The 16,222-nt window shown below is 37.0% G+C and overlaps 2 protein-coding genes across 2 annotated transcripts; both read right to left on the bottom strand.

The window, feature by feature from the left end:
* Positions 1-1,834: 1,834 nt before the first annotated feature.
* LOC147859969 (uncharacterized) lies at positions 1,835-7,003 on the bottom strand. The gene is made up of 6 exons (XM_087324604.1): positions 5,492-7,003; positions 5,152-5,362; positions 3,963-4,766; positions 2,881-3,592; positions 2,531-2,606; positions 1,835-2,271 (listed from the first exon to the last, which is right to left on the bottom strand). The coding sequence occupies exons 1-6, from the start codon at positions 7,001-7,003 to the stop codon at positions 2,164-2,166; spliced, it is 3,423 nt and encodes a 1,140-aa protein (XP_087180730.1). The 3' UTR covers positions 1,835-2,163.
* Positions 7,004-12,026: 5,023 nt separating this feature from the next.
* EMB2769 (Cwf15 / Cwc15 cell cycle control family protein) lies at positions 12,027-15,393 on the bottom strand. Its single transcript, XM_087325190.1, has 7 exons — positions 15,215-15,393; positions 13,169-13,272; positions 13,029-13,073; positions 12,830-12,917; positions 12,640-12,730; positions 12,442-12,536; positions 12,027-12,351 (listed from the first exon to the last, which is right to left on the bottom strand). The coding sequence occupies exons 1-7, from the start codon at positions 15,343-15,345 to the stop codon at positions 12,228-12,230; spliced, it is 678 nt and encodes a 225-aa protein (XP_087181316.1). The 5' UTR covers positions 15,346-15,393; the 3' UTR covers positions 12,027-12,227.
* Between the last annotated feature and the right edge of the window lie 829 nt (positions 15,394-16,222).

The following is a 16,222-nucleotide window of genomic DNA, read 5'->3' on the forward strand; positions in this document are numbered from 1 at the left end:
TATCAATATGTTGTATGTGGAAATGTGTGTAGTTTAGATGTTTTTATAAAGTGGATAGCTTCTTAGAGAAATGATGTCAAAAGTTGTATGTGAGCAAATGCCTAATGATCCAAGGTGAGAAGAAGGGACCTCACATTTTGGACCAACCTATAGAAACGACATGGTCTTATGATTGCATTCCAAATCTCTCGGCCAACCTATTATGCTTGTTATTATGTCCCTACCTTGCGTGTTTCGAACTCCTACCGTAGTGAGAATTATATTCGGTACATTGTTGTCCTTTCAAGTTATGGGATAGGTATATTGTACAAGCTATTGCACGTCAATTGCAGTGCCATGTCTATTGCATGTATTGGAATCATTATATCCGAGGTTTGAGATTGAGTTAGTGGGTGATAAACATGTAGACGAGAGATGTGTCAACATGGTTTCAGAAGAAAGGTTTTGTGAAAAGGTCTACATTGCATAGCTATTCTGTGTTGAATGGAAGAAAATTTCCAGGAATGCTTGCTCCGAGAATCGAGCAATATATGTTGTATGATGTCCCAATATATGTATAGAATGATGAGCAATATATGTATGTAGTATGATGTCCCAATATATGTATACAATCATGTTAATGTTTGTCAAAAGCATGCAGGGATGATAATGCTAGTTTTGTTTTGAGAATGGATTGAGCATTGTGCGATTGTGTTGCATTTACCCTCAAACCTGGGGAATGTGACACAATTGGAACTGTAAATTTCTTAGCCTTTGTACATCTAGAGGAGATGCAATATTCAAGACCTTTCAAGAAACACATGTATGTATGTAGCACCTACCACACCCAATAATGGATGTTTGACGGTGTGATTACCATAATGATGAGAGACCATAGCAAAGACACTCATGAGGTTAAAATTGTAATTTGCAATGTCTCATAGACATACGGGTAGAGCAAGAAATTGTCAAAATTTGATTGCACGACTTACTTTTGTGTTTATAGAAGGTAGTAAGTTTTAGTTTTTTAAATACCATCTTATCTCTACAATCTTGCGTTGTGACTCATTGGTGATAACATAGTGGAAAATGGGAATAAAGGGATCATTCGCATTTCAATAATCACGTATCTACAATCCTTTACAATTACCAAAATTAGTTGGAACTTCACTAATGATGTTGTCATTATAAGCTCTAAGTTCTTCATAATCATTGACGGGTGTAATATGTATACACATAAACCATACAAGTCTGTTGGCCCTCTTGTTATGCATAGCTATAACATGAGTGGGCCTATTGCCCAAATCTGATTTCTTGTCCAATTATACAAATAAGATTTTAGTTGCACCACAAAATTCCAAGCATTACCTAAACCTTGTCTAATGAAAGCGCATTCACAAGGAGGAAATGGCACATCTTTCTTCGGTTAATGGTTCAAACTAGTCGATGTCGTTATATTTCTATTAACGTTAACAAGACAAGGCATTATGTAGTTAATGTGCAAGAGTATTTTAATGTAGAGCTACAACATGGGGGTTATGCTTGCCTCAAAGTTTCCAATTGACCTTACAATAATAGCTTAAAATTAACGAACAAGAACTGGGTAGGTTTTTGTGTAGTGTCATTACATCAATATGCAATGTTTAGGGTAACACATCTAAAGGGCATGAAGTGATAGGTAGGTGAACACGTGCCAAGTAGCATTTGTTTAAAAGAACTTTCTTTTGTGGTTTTGAAAGTATCATGGAATATGTGCATTTGTTCTACATCTTTATATACTCGTTTGATCTACTCTCCAACTAAGTCACTGATACGTTGCAACAACTATCGCGTAGTTTGGAAAAGAAGCGACTAGATACATTAGTGCAAGGTATTAAGTATACTCGGCTTCCATTATTGGGCGACCTTTAGTATATAACAATATTGTTTCCTAAAAGAATAGTATAGGAAAAGCAACCAAGAAAAAGGTGTCATTCATGCGAGGGAATGAATGACTTGATGGTCTTTTCTACATGATTACCATATGCTTGTTTTTAGTGATTTGACCATGTGGCTTGGTTTAATGAAGTTGAAGAGGACAATGTTTGTGGCGTTGGATGTAGTCCGAGTGACTTGATAAATATGGCTTCGTTCATCAAGTTAAAGCGAAAAGTGTTCTTTAGTATTGTCATGGCTTGGCCGTCTTCATCTCTCCCGATGTGAGTAGCGTCCGACTCCAGCAAGCGTGGAAATTGAGCTCATTAGAGACAAACTGTTCTTGTTTAGTACTCTCCTTTCAGCCCTCAACTTCACCTGTTAAAAGAACATTTTCAGATTCATCCATCTAATGCATTTTAACACACTATATACACAAGTGATCATATCATGACAATTACATGTGTATAAACTTCTATGGACAAGCACCAAAACACCCCCTAACATTCTATATATTTACCAAGAATACCCTTTCGGGTTTTTTAAAAATTGCCAAGAAACAAAATGTAGATATTCTAGTAGGAGTTACAAGCACAAATTTTGGTGTTTTATCCCCCACAATTGATTTGCAAACAACCTCACGAATGTCGTCCGGTGAATTATTCCTTCGAGCCCCTTTCCAACATAACAATCCAGACTTGTATGCAGGTGTCCTGATCCCATTTCAACAATATAGCAAACAACAACAAAGCATTAGCGAGATTAAATTGTAAACACAAGAACAACCAATATAGTACGTTATGATTCGGGTTATAAGTTATAACGACCTAAGCTCATGATACTCTTTTCTGGCATGGTCTACACATTGCCGGAAATATATTGTAATGTGGAAAAAAGGAGAGTCTACAACTTCTTGAAAAAAAGAAGAAAAAAAAAAACAAAAAGAAAAGATGAGGATTTTGTCCCAACTAATTTTATTTAACATACCTGCTTTCCACATGGTCACTACTTTGTTCATCATGTACACTGAAAGACTGGCAGTTAGTTGTTGAAACCCTGGTATCCATCTTCAATGAAGGCCCATTCTTAGCATATAGGATGATTTTCGCAGCATTAATCGGATCCATGTCCTCCTGTTGGGTACTCAATCTCTCCTTATTCATCGAGGATGCAGCTATTATCTCGTCTTCTCTTCGATCAAGTACACGTTGTGATTTCACTACATCATGTGCTTGAGACGAGTAATGTGTCGAATTTGATCTTGGTTTCTCGTCGATTGTACTGTGTCTGGTCAAGCTGCCACCTAATGATGAATTCCTCATCAATAAGTGGTTAGAAGTTAATCCAGCCTTCGGATTGTGGTTACTAATCGATCTACAGATTTTGTCGACGAGGGATGGATCCTTTTCATTGGCAGAGAGCTCAGCCAAAATGGCATTGCCTTCATTCCTTTGGGATTTAACCTTTTTAGTCCTCAGAGACTTTTTGTTGGTTTGGTAAGGGTGTGCATTTTCAACTGGCTTCTCCATCACAATCTCTCTGTCTTGAGAACCTTCTTGAGCACATGCTGCAAGGCTGAGGTTAACTTGGACTGGGCATCCCAATGCCATTTGAAATGACTTTGCTATCGTCTCTTTACGCGTAGCAGCCCTTTCTTTGTTCTCCACTGTTTGGAATTCCAAATGGGCAATGGCATAAGCTTCACAAAAAACAAAATGTCAGCATACAGACTCCATGAAATTAAATTGTATGTATTACATATATTTGTTATAATATGCACAGGACATGTATGTAGAGTCTAGACATGTATGTATGTATGTATGCATGTTGTATGTATGTAGGTATAATGTATATATGTATGTATCTAACTTATGGTTGCAATGTATATTAGTACATGATATGGAGGAAAATATTGTGAATGTTTCTAGTCTACTTAGAATCAATTATTTTCTTCTTGGGCTTTCATGAGTTTCCCACCCAGGAAGAGAAGTTAAAATGTTTGTTTTGACGTATATATATATATATATATATATATATATATATGCATACAATGAAAGGCAAATTGATACCATCTGAAACCGAAAGAGAAACTAGCTTCCCTTCGCCGCTTAGTATCTGCCGTAGAACACTCGATGGGCTGCCTTCCAATAGTTTCTCCCATATATCATCCATAGTGGAATGACTCATTTCATACATGTCTGTCTTATTAGTGATCCTATCATGCTTAAGGCCTCTTCTCAAGGAACTGTTGTTGGTACTAGTCGCAAGTGGCAGTGCTTGTAGTCCATGCGAATTAGCCTTATTTCTCATGGCGCCCTTATAAAGTATGGATGATGATTTGTGTACATTTTTGGACTTAGAACGTGTAGTATGTTGCACATTCCTTCTTTTTGAGGATAAATCTCCATGAAGCTCTACCGCTGGACTTGGTGTGTGAATTCTTGGCAACCGACATTGTCCTGGTTCATTATCATGTGTTTCTCGATACTTTTCAGATTGATCGGCCATCCGCATATTTTCCAGCCACTGTTTCTTGGCAATTTTATTACTTGTGATGTCCACATTGGCATTGGTGATGATGCCATCATAAGTGTTGATGATGCATGGCAAATCTCCGGTTTCCTTATCGCTGGTTTCCAGAAGAGTTAAGGGACTTTGCGTGACACTAGTCCGAGCGGAGATCGAATATTCTTGAATATTCGATGTGTGATGAGGTTGTTCGAATTGAAGGAAATTCTGGAGGGGCGAGAATCGCAAAAGAGCTGCTGTGAGCCAAGTGATCCTGTTGCTGTTACAGCATGCCCTCAATTGCTTCTCAGCTTCTGACAGGATTTTTAAGGCTTGCCTCAGCTTTTCCAGATCTACTCTACTCACTGAAGATCCAATCTTATATACATCAGAACCCTTCAAATCCGTCTTAAAATGCATAACTTACCAACAATGATTCATATATAGAATCTAAATATGATAGCATATGTATTCATATACAAACATATATACATGGTGGTCCATATAGCATTCATACACGGTCCCATATTATCACATATTAAGATGCATATTATACATACAAATGCAGATACACACATACATACTGAGATGTATACATACAAGATATATAAACACAAATATATACATGCATGTGCATGTAATAGAGAAGCATGCAAACATACAAAATGGATACATACACATTTTTTAAGCATCCAATACATACATGCAAGGATAAAATACATACATAAACACAAAGTGATATTATCTTACATGTGTTTCCAGGAGGACTGCCAAGGAATCCATGGTTGCAATTTCCCGCCAAAAGATCGGTGATGAGATTAGCAAGTTGTGACAACAATGCCATCGGTTCGATTCCTGAATCTACAAGGTCTCTTATGCATCTCACCATATTTACGACATTGTCAGCAGACAAGGCCAGCTCCAGTAACTCAACAAGTTTTCCATCTGGGATAAAACCCACCTTTACATTTTCAAACAACTCAAAAAGTTAAACAAAAGAGTTATGGACAGTTTATCAATAAGAGAGAAACAGATGAATTAAAACACAGTTTGAAGGTTGAACATGATAATGTTCAAGTGAAGTCTTTACCATTTCACTGACTACCTCTATGGTGATCTTTTGGCCTAAAGTGCTCAGTTGATCAAGTGTAATCTCAGCCTCACATAGTGACCCATCTGCTCTAGCAACAATGAGCTGCAATGCATCTTCCTCTATGTCAATTCTCTCTAGAGAACTGATTACCTTCATCTTTGATACAATATCAGCATCCTTGACCTTAGGAAATGTGAACTTGTGACATCTTGACACCACAGTCCTTGGCAACTGTTCAACATCTGCTGTGATGAGAATGAACACAAGGTTATTAGAAGCACTGCTGGCTCCCAATGCATTGTAACTACACATGAGAAGATGCCATGCTTCTTTTGTGAGAAGATGGCATTCATCAATGATGAATATTTTGTATTCATCATCTTGAGGAGAGGCTGCCGGGGAATTGATTTGCCGCATAAATGGTCTAATGGTGTCGATTTCGTTATGTCCAGTGGCATCAATCTCTTGAATGTTCATGGGTTCAATTCCTAGCAAGAGCTTTTTACAATGTCTACAAGAACCACAAGGCATTGACAGTGACTTGATACTACTACTCCTTCTTCCTCCTCTTCCTCGTGATAATGATGATGACCAACAATTGATTGATCTGGCAAATACTCTTGCTGCCGATGTTTTCCCGGTGCCCCTTGGCCCATGGAAGAGATAAAATGGTGCTATCTTCCCTTTGATCAATGCATTGGAAAGGGTCTGCATGACCATGCTCTGCCCCACAATCTCCTCAAAACATTTGGGACGGTACTTACCGATAAGGCTCCGATGATGACTAATCCAAGCAGGGGCTTGAGGCCTATGTTTATATTGATGAGTATCTTTTTTACTGCCGTCGGAGCTTAGTCTTTGTGTTACTGAACTATGATGGAAAGCAGCAGCAGCAGCAATTATATGACAATTCCCATCACTATCACTATCACTATCACTATCACTATCACTATGCCCATATCCATCACTATGATCATCACCGTCATCACAACTATGGCTATGACTATGACTATTACCATGACCATGTACATAACCATGCCCATGCATGTCAGCATGACCATCACCAAGACTACCATCACAATGATCATCACCATCATCATGACTATGGCCATGACAATGTCTATCACCATCAACATCATCATGATTTATATTAGGCTCATTACTATTAGCATGACAATAACCATCGCCAGTATCTAATATCCTATCCAGTTTTGAGCTTGATTTCTTCTGTAAGAGGGCCTTATTCACATGTTCAACATATTGCAACAGTTCCTTCCTCTGCAGTGATGAGGTAGTTGATCGTCTCGATCTCATACCCATCGATGATCTCGCTTCACTCCGGAGTACATGTCGATAGACTCGATCCTTCCTTGCATTACAATGGCGCGTGCTTCTAGTAGTAGTTGATCTCCCAAACCTCTTACAAGGATGCATAATTAAAGAATGAGAATTAGGTTTCTTCACTACATAACGATGCTGGTTCTTAATCTTCAAGTTTCCATCAGACATGGGTCTGGCCATATAGAAAGATAGACTCTCGAATCAGAGATTATATATACAAGCTACCATATCTATACCTTATATTTATGTAAATGTAATTGAATGTGCCTTGTTTGTTGTTGAATCATTCTTATATTAATCAGAAACAATTGCACATTCCCAACAAAAAGTAAAGCATTTTAATAGTATGCTATTACTAACATTGTGACCAAAAAGTGAGGGATAATGATTGATATGAGCCTAGGAAACTAGCTTTTAGTAAAACTTATAGAGATGCAGAGTGTTAACTGAACTGGTTGATCTCGATTCTAACCTTGACACAAAAAAAAACAATACAGACACCAAACAAATTTAATGAGCCGTTGAAAAAGATCAACAAACTTTCTCACTGACAACAGAAGAAAAAGAAGAGGAGGATGAGGAAGAAGAAGAAGAAGAAGGAAACCAACAACAGATGCAAAACGAATGAATTAATTTAGTTGACTTCGATTACTTTCTTAAAAGGGCAATTCAATTCAAAACACAGTAGTGTTTCAAACTTCAATCATCTCTTTAAAGATACAGGAAACTGAGGATCTATCTAAACTCTAGAGAGAAAAATAGAGATAGAAAGAATTATATTGTAAATTATTATCATTATTATTTAAATAGCTGAATCCCTGATATATCTTTTGCTAAAATATAAATCAATAAATCCCTAAAAATCTTTCGTAAAAAATATATATGAAACCAAAACATCATCTTAAGGAACTCATGGGCTTAAATTCATCATTAGTTACACTCTTTTTTTTTGTCTTGCCAAAACCCTAGTTTCTTTTTCTTTTCTTTGTTTTGTTTAATGGCAAGCGCCCATGGATTCTCCATTATTTCGTTTTAGGGTTTTATTTTATCCCTAGCTCCAATCATCACATCTAAACGTTTTCTCTTTTTATTTTTATTCGATATATTTCTTATGTTTGCGTTCGATATATCTATATTTACTGTAATACGAATCACTGTCTTCTGAAACCCTAGTATTTGTTTACTCACAAAATAACCACCCACTATTTCTTTTTCTTTTTTTAATGTTAGATTATGTTTTAGATATATGTATATTATTATATATATATACATAAATTGTAATTGAATTTAATTCATTCATTTGACTCCTCAAGGAGTTTAAATCACATAATAATATTAAAAGCTCTGAAATTTAGCAGACATGTTAGACAGGCCATAGGAAAACCATGTATATATATACATAATATGTATATTTAATGCTGAACCATAGCTTCAGGCCATTGATTTTGATGAATCCTTTTTCTTTTCTTTTTTACTGCTAATCAACCTGTTACCTAACCCACCTATGCCATACAGATTCATGGATGTCTGAGTGAATTATCTATATCTATCTCTACATGCCTAGATTTGAGACCTCTGTTTCTTGGGTCAAAAGACATCATTTCTTTAATCCTTCTTAATCATTGTTAGACATTGAAAACCTTGAAAAGATGTAAAGACTCTATTAAAACCTCTGTTTTGGGGGGCAGGGGGGTTTGAAATCTATGCAAGAAAATCAAGTCCCAATGTGGTACAAATAATATTGGATTCAATCATGTGTACAATAACACATGTTTTCTTTCAGTCTGTTTAGAAAGCCAAATCCCCCTCCTTAATAATGCCTTTACTTCCAGAATTCCTCCCCAACCATTGGAAGCAAAATTATGTACAGATAGATAAAATATGGTCCTCCTAACTATGTATGATTGCATGGAAGTTAGTTAGGCTACTTGGGAACTCTCTCCATAGTTCTCCATGTCTCTCTCTCTCTCTCTCCCGAGTCCCGCGCGCGGAAAACAAATCGCCTCCCCATGATGTAACTCTAGCATGTCTCAATGACTCATGTGAAATGACCATTGGCACACCACCTATTAGTTTGACACTTGCCCCTAATCGGCTTGACACAAAAAAATAACAATCGCTCAATGAAATAAACAGGCAATTTCGCACGAATCAGGAAGGCTAACTCGTTACACGATTTCATCGAAATGGACAAATTTTTGCCTATGCACTCATCCTAATATGCTTGACACAAAAAATAATTGTAATCCCTTGACGACATAAATGCCATTCGGTACGAACTAGGTAAACTAACTCACTACTTGATTTCATCAGAATGGACAAATTTATATGTACACCCTTCTTCTCAAGAAGTTGAAAATGTATTGTGCGCGTCAATGACTTCTATTAGGGAAGTGGGGCCATCAAGTAGGGGTGGGGTTGTTTATAAACATGCTTGTGCAATAAGTGTGGCACAAAAGGAGCTCAAACTTGTGTTGGACCACTTGTTGATAAACATAGGATGCAATTATTTAGTGCCAATTTCATAGGTTTAGGCTTTTGTCTTGTAGGATTAATTAACATATGTCTTGACCTTTGTTTGCTAATACTGTTATTGTAATCATCCCCTAATCATAACGTTGCATAGGATGGTGGATGTGGGTAACTTGCCATGTACTATTTAGTGCTTTGTTTACTGAATAACACGAGATTGTTTTGATTAGTGTGGCATTGGAACTCTTATGACATGCAAGCTAGTTGCCAATCATTTATTACCACCTCTATGTTGATGTGTTGTTGAAATTATTAATGCAAGTTGACCATGATTGATGATATCAATGCATTGCATACAATGGACATGGGTAACATGTCATGTACTATTTGAGTTGTGTGTTTACTAAATAACACAACATTGTTTTTATTAGTGTGGCATAATGGCGTGGAACTCTTATGGCATGCAAGCCACCTAGTCTTTTATCATCACCTCTACAATTATGTGTTGTTGATTATTAATGAATATTGACAATGATTGATGATTGTTAATTCAACATGCAATACATGAGCCTAGAAAGAACATCGCCAAGGTTAAACCAAGTTGTGAGAAATGGAATTACCATTGAGCCACAGTGATGAAGTACAAACCAATACATGGCACACTTCCTTAGGTTTGGTCCCATGGACAAAAAACACAAACTGATAGTTTGGTTTTGTCATTTTTGGTTGAGAGTCTTGACCATAAGATGGTGCATGCTTGCCATTATTGTCCAAATGATTGAACATTAACTCATGAAAAGTAATGGTGAATGTGTACACTCTGAGGAGATATTTATTATAGTTATCTATGTATATGAAATAAAGTGAATAACAATTATCATGACAACTTCAACAATGGTTGTACCCTATTTATGGTGTTCATCATATAGAGAGAGAATTTGTTTTCAAGTTGCCCTACTATGGGACTAACTCATGACTTGTTGTGTCATATTTTTTTAAGATGCCATTGCTTACTTCAAAGCCATGGTAGAGGTTATTGTCTTTGGTGACATGAATATCATGATAGGATTATCATGCGTGAAATGCTATGAGTGAAATTGTATGGGAGAAATAATATGAAATATATCATGTTTGTTTCATGTTACGGTACACTCTATCACAGGCTCCCAATCTATGCTTCTTACATTTCTATTAAAAAATATAACCAACAATGGTATTTGAGATAGGTCCATTCAAAGGAATTTGGCATAGATCAATTCCAACATGACAAAAAAAGGCAAAGAACCAACAGTTTTTCTCTCAACAAAGCCAAATATAAGTGACTAACTTTTCCCAAAGTACCCCGAATCATATGGTAAAAAATCTTTGATCAATTGAAGATACTACACTCAAATGTCATTGAGAAGAAGAGGATCAATAACTAATGGAGATTATCTTCAAATCTAGAATAAAAAGAAGAAAAGATGAAGGTTGAATGCATAAATAAATACCATAGGATCTAACACTTCAAATCCAGGGTTGTAAGCTTGAACACCAATGCCACCACACCATCATTTGTATTACTATATAGCAATCTTCAATTTCATTGTTTCATCATCTAGGAATAGTCAACAATTCGATTTAGGCTTAACCGGTTTGCCCTTATCCAAGCCAAACTGGTTAAGCCTAAACCATTTTGGGGTTCTCAAACCTGAACCGATCCAATCCCTAAACTGGTTTAGGCTAAACCGGTTTGTGAACCAGTTTGGGACAAAAAAAATTACAGGTGTAAGAAACCCAAAAAACACCACTACCACTTCCTCCTACTCTTCTTCTCCTCCTCATAACTCCCACCTCCTCAACCTTACCACCGATGAGTCCGAATTCAACTCCAAGTCCCACATCCACGACTCCTTCTCCGTAGACTACTACGATTGGTTGGCCAACATCCATCAATTCCCTGCCTCCCACCACCCAAACCACGAGCCCTGATGCTATGGCGACCTCTCGGTCTTGGTGATCCAATCCTTCTCCAAATTTGACAACTCAAAGAGAATTGGAATTAATATTTTAACCTATATGTACAAAAAGAATGTATATAACACCAAGGAGGTCCTACTCCTCATGATCGTCCACTATGCAAGCTCCCTCTCCCTCTCTCTTGTCACTCAAGCGTCGTTGCCTATGGCTTCCTATCAATCTCTCTCTCAAGTTCTAACTTCTAACTACTAATTGTCTAATTTCTAACTTTCTAAACCCTAATTATTGAATAACATAAACGGCTTAAATTGCTTGAACCGGTTTGGCAAGGCTCAAGCCAAGCTGCTAAGCCATTTTTAAACGGTTTAGGCTTGAGCCAAGCCGTTGCCAATCCCTAATTGCCTATATTTTCCATTTGCCTAAAATGTTCATTTCCTCATTGCAAGTCGAATTGAAAACCTTTGGGGAAGAAAAATATCAGAGTTTACAAAGTTTACCATGCATTCATTTGTCAGCAAACACACACATCTCTCGAATTTAGATGAACAAGGTTTCATTTTCAGCATCCGGAATTTTGAGCATCCCAATGATGCAAGAATCTTGAAACTAATTCAATACTCAATTTGACCTCATTCAAACAATGATGAAAAGAATGGGGTCACAATCCTGTTTCTTATTTCCTTTAAAAAAAACTGAGATGAAAAAATCACAAGAACGAAAAAAAAATGCAATGACAATCATCTCAGCTCAGACAACTCCATATGGAAAATGATACATTGGGAATATGGATTGCATACATCTTGAGCATTTCCCTCGTGGGAAGAGTAAAATTCCATGTCTTACAATTGGATTTCCTTGATAGTGATTCAAGGAGTATTAGTTCAAAACTACAGGCAATCTTGGCACCAACAACCACTAATAATAGTACCCCATCATAAAAGCAAGTGACAACCATCTGCCATCATTTCATATATTTCTGAAGAAACTTGCGATGGAAGTCATTCCTAATCGTGTCATTAATGAATCTCTTTGCCACCTTTGGCTCACCTCGAGCTTGGTTCTTGAAAACAACATCATCATCCCATCTGAACATAACCACAAATTATTGAACCTGATGAGTAAAATAACTCTTTCCAACATAAAAAAGTAAACACCTTCAATCTTTGGACTCTTACCTTCTCTTCACGGAGAAGTTTGGATTCATCAATGGATTTCCCCTCACAAGCTCAACTTCTTTAGCTTTAAGCTCTTCCTCCATCTTTAGCTTCTCCTGTAATTCAATTCAAAAAAGATATCAACATCATTATCAAAGTAGCTGGCTTTGAGTATCATGGTACCAGCTACCAAAGAAGTTTGATTTTTGGTTCACGTACCATTCTCATTTTTTCTTCAGCTCTTTCTTTCTTGATTCGTTCCAACTCTATAAGCAAAGCTGCTGTATCATCTTCATCATCGTCGCTATCACTATACATGTATGTAGTGATAAATAAGTTAACAAAACTAGATAGAAACAATAAACTCTAAGAAAAATCCGATTCAATGGGTTTTCTTAAATAAAACTACCTTTCATCCGAATCACTTTTAAGATCCACATCTGAATCATCTGCATCTATATTCTTTATAGCTAGCTTCTCTTCTGCATCCCTTCTTCCTGCATAGTCAAAAAGTAGCTTGTTAAAACCATACACAAGTGGCTCATATTTTTTGGGAGTTTCTTTCTTTTAACAACAAAAACAATCCACGCAAATAAAGAAAGGTTTACCTCCATTCTCGAGATATGGAGCACCTCTCCTCCTCTCCCGGTCATCTGAAAAGAGAATCCAATGAGAAACTTCCATTACAAATAGAACATAAAACAAACAAAACACTAATACACCATCTAAATTTGAAAAGATAATATACCATAACCCCTGTCTTTGGAAGTAAAGTGTTTCCTTTCACGTTCCTCCAACTCCTCACGAAGGTTTCGTTTGCGAAGCTCTTCTTGAGTGTCTTGACCTTCCTTTCTGTGTAATAATTTCACCATCAGGAACTTCAAATAATCATATAAAAAGTAACAAACTCTACACAGTAAAACATCCTGGAATGGTTCAATGATCATATAAAAAGTAACATCAACCTAACAAACTCTACACAATAAAAATCCCTGAAATGGTTATGCTATATCAAACAAATCTAACAATATCAGCCAATAATCCAATATGGGAAAAGAAACATCATGGAGGGGAAAAAATATAGCATATTCATAACGTTTAAATGTGAAAAGACTACATTCCTATGTTTCCGGGAGTGAATATTATTCAAACAATTCAGTAAACCTTCAGTTACATTAGAATACTCAATATGTAGAATTTAGTACAAAAAATTGATCCTAGGCGTGTTGTGATCAAAGCCTGAATTCATCTTTCCTTCATATCAGAATAGAATCTCTTTGCAAGCCTTCAATTTAGATGTTATCATGAGATAATACGATGTCCTATCTGTATTAATATGTATTGCATATACATATATACATAATTTACAAGCAGTGTGCACTTGTGAAAGTCCCCAAGAAACCATAAAAATGTATTGTTCTACAATAGCGGCAATAGGTCCAATGACCACCCATCTTTAATATCACTTTGTTGAATTATGCTAGAAGCTGAGACTAAGCTCGGCATTCAGTTACATACTTGCTGGAAGCCTTTCTTATATCAATCTGAAGAAACAATCGTGAAAAGCTCATGGATAGAAATTATACAACAATCCTTAACATGTTTAATGTTGAAATGACCACATGAGAATATAATATCAACGCAAGTGAATTAGCACTTGCAAGAAAGAAGATCTGATCAGAACACAGCTGAAAGAAACTCTAAATTTGAGACAATGGCCAACAATGGCCAGGAGAAAATGGGGAATTTGCAACTTCAACAGATAACAGAGAAAAAAATTAAATTAAAAGAATTTGCATGCTGGAGACGGAGATGCCCCTTTCATAAATTCAAAACAGCATTATAAAAGAACATTAATTTTGGAAATGGGACATTGAATCAACTTGTGATTTACATTGATTAACAAACAGATAAATCCTAAATTAAAAGAAAGGTAATATGAATGTGTACATAAGTTCAAAACATACAAACCTAAAGTACAAGCAAAACTAACAAACCAGATATATTCAATTTCAACAGATAACAGACAAAGAAACCCTAAATAAACAACAAAGAAAGGTAAAGGAACCAGATATGCAGTTTCAATTGATTCGCAGACAAAAGAAAGAAATCCTAATTCAGAATCAATAAGGAAAAACACATGGAAAAAAATGCAATATTAACAAATTTGAATAGCAGTAAATCCAAAGGAACGAAAACTGAACATGCTAAGCAACTTTCAAACATCCTGGACTGCGTATTCATAAAAGCACTATCGACCAAACTAAAAGTAGAGCTAATTTTAAGAGTGGATTTGGGAAAAGAAAAGAGCTTGCCAATACACAACATCAACAGACTCAACCACAAAAACTAAACCCTAAATCAAAAGAAGAAGCATCGGAAACAAAATAAAAACATCAGGTGAAAATAAAAAACCCTAATTTGAAGCAAGATCAATAAAAACAAATAAAAGCACTTGCCAATATGCAGCATCAGGGGATTTCACATCGAGAAAAGAAACCCCAGGAAATCAAAACAAACAGCCTATCGCATATTCATGAAAGGTAAGAGATTACAAGGAAAGAACAGAAAATCAGGTAACAGAAAGCATATGATAGAAATATAATAGATCAAAGAAACCAAATAGCAGATGATAGAAACACAACACCAGAGATAGCAGGTGTCAAGAACCAGGATTACTGGAAACAGGAATAAAACCACAACAGAGATCAAACACAACAAAAGGCAAAAGAACCCGAGTAAAAAACAAAAATTTAAAAAAAAATTTAAAACAGAACAGGATAGCCGACCTGACCTGGTTTTGAGGTTAGTGTGGGCGGCGAGGTCGCGAGAGGAGAACTTCTGGGAGGGAGCGAACATGCGAGTGCCGCCCTGTTCCTGGCCCCCTCTCGCGGGAGCCCAAGTGGGCCGTGCAGCAGTCGTCATCTCTCACGCTCTGTTCTTCTGCTCCCTCCTTACTTCTTAGCCTTCTTCGCGTTTTCTAGGGTTCTCTCTCCCTCTCTGTTTCTCTGTCTCTGTCTCTGTCTGTCTGTCTATGTCTCTGTCTGTCTGTCTCTGTCTCTCTGTCTCTGTCTGTCTACTCTGTGCGTCTCCGTCTGATGAGACTCTGAGAAGGAGAAGAAGCAGAAGGAGAAGGAGTGTATACATACATACATACATACATACGTGTGTATTTATATACCTATCTCCTCTCGTATACGTTTTTATATACACGTGTACATATACGGTGGCGTATTTTTATACGGTTGCGTTTTCACGGGACGTACTTGTAGTTTCTCACAAAATTCTGCCTCTACCCCTGGAATTCTCTTATGTTTGGAATCCTACTCCATCAATCGTGCGGGTGAAGAAATAACGACTCGTCTCAAATGCATTCATGTTTTAAAGCTACTGCCCAAATGCAAAACCCATTGTGCCCAACATTGCCAGTGACAAGGTAATGACCAAGATGGCTTTTTAGCACTTCGGGCATGTGCGAGGACTTTGTGTTTGGAATCCTACTCAATCAATTGTGCGGTGTTGCAAAAATGTGTGTGTGTGCTACTCGAGCGGGACCATGAGGGTCTTATACTAAGGAGGACGCAAAACGTAGAGGATATGCGAGCGTAGACTACACTTGAACATAAATGGGACTCGAATGTAGAGGTGGGTGTAGAGGAGACTTGAATGCTTAGGGGGCTTGAAAGTAGAGGGAACTCGAGAACTTAGAGAACTCGAACGTTCAGCCTCCACGACTTCCCTTCTCTCATCTCCTCGCACTCTCTCTTCCGCAAAGGCACTCATGAGCGATTAGCACATGGGA

The sequence above is a fragment of the Azolla caroliniana genome, unplaced genomic scaffold (genome assembly GCF_043228905.1).
Source record: "Azolla caroliniana isolate FFs.n. ecotype wild unplaced genomic scaffold, voAzoCaro1.0.p SCAF_9, whole genome shotgun sequence".
Lineage (NCBI taxonomy): Eukaryota > Viridiplantae > Streptophyta > Polypodiopsida > Salviniales > Salviniaceae > Azolla > Azolla caroliniana.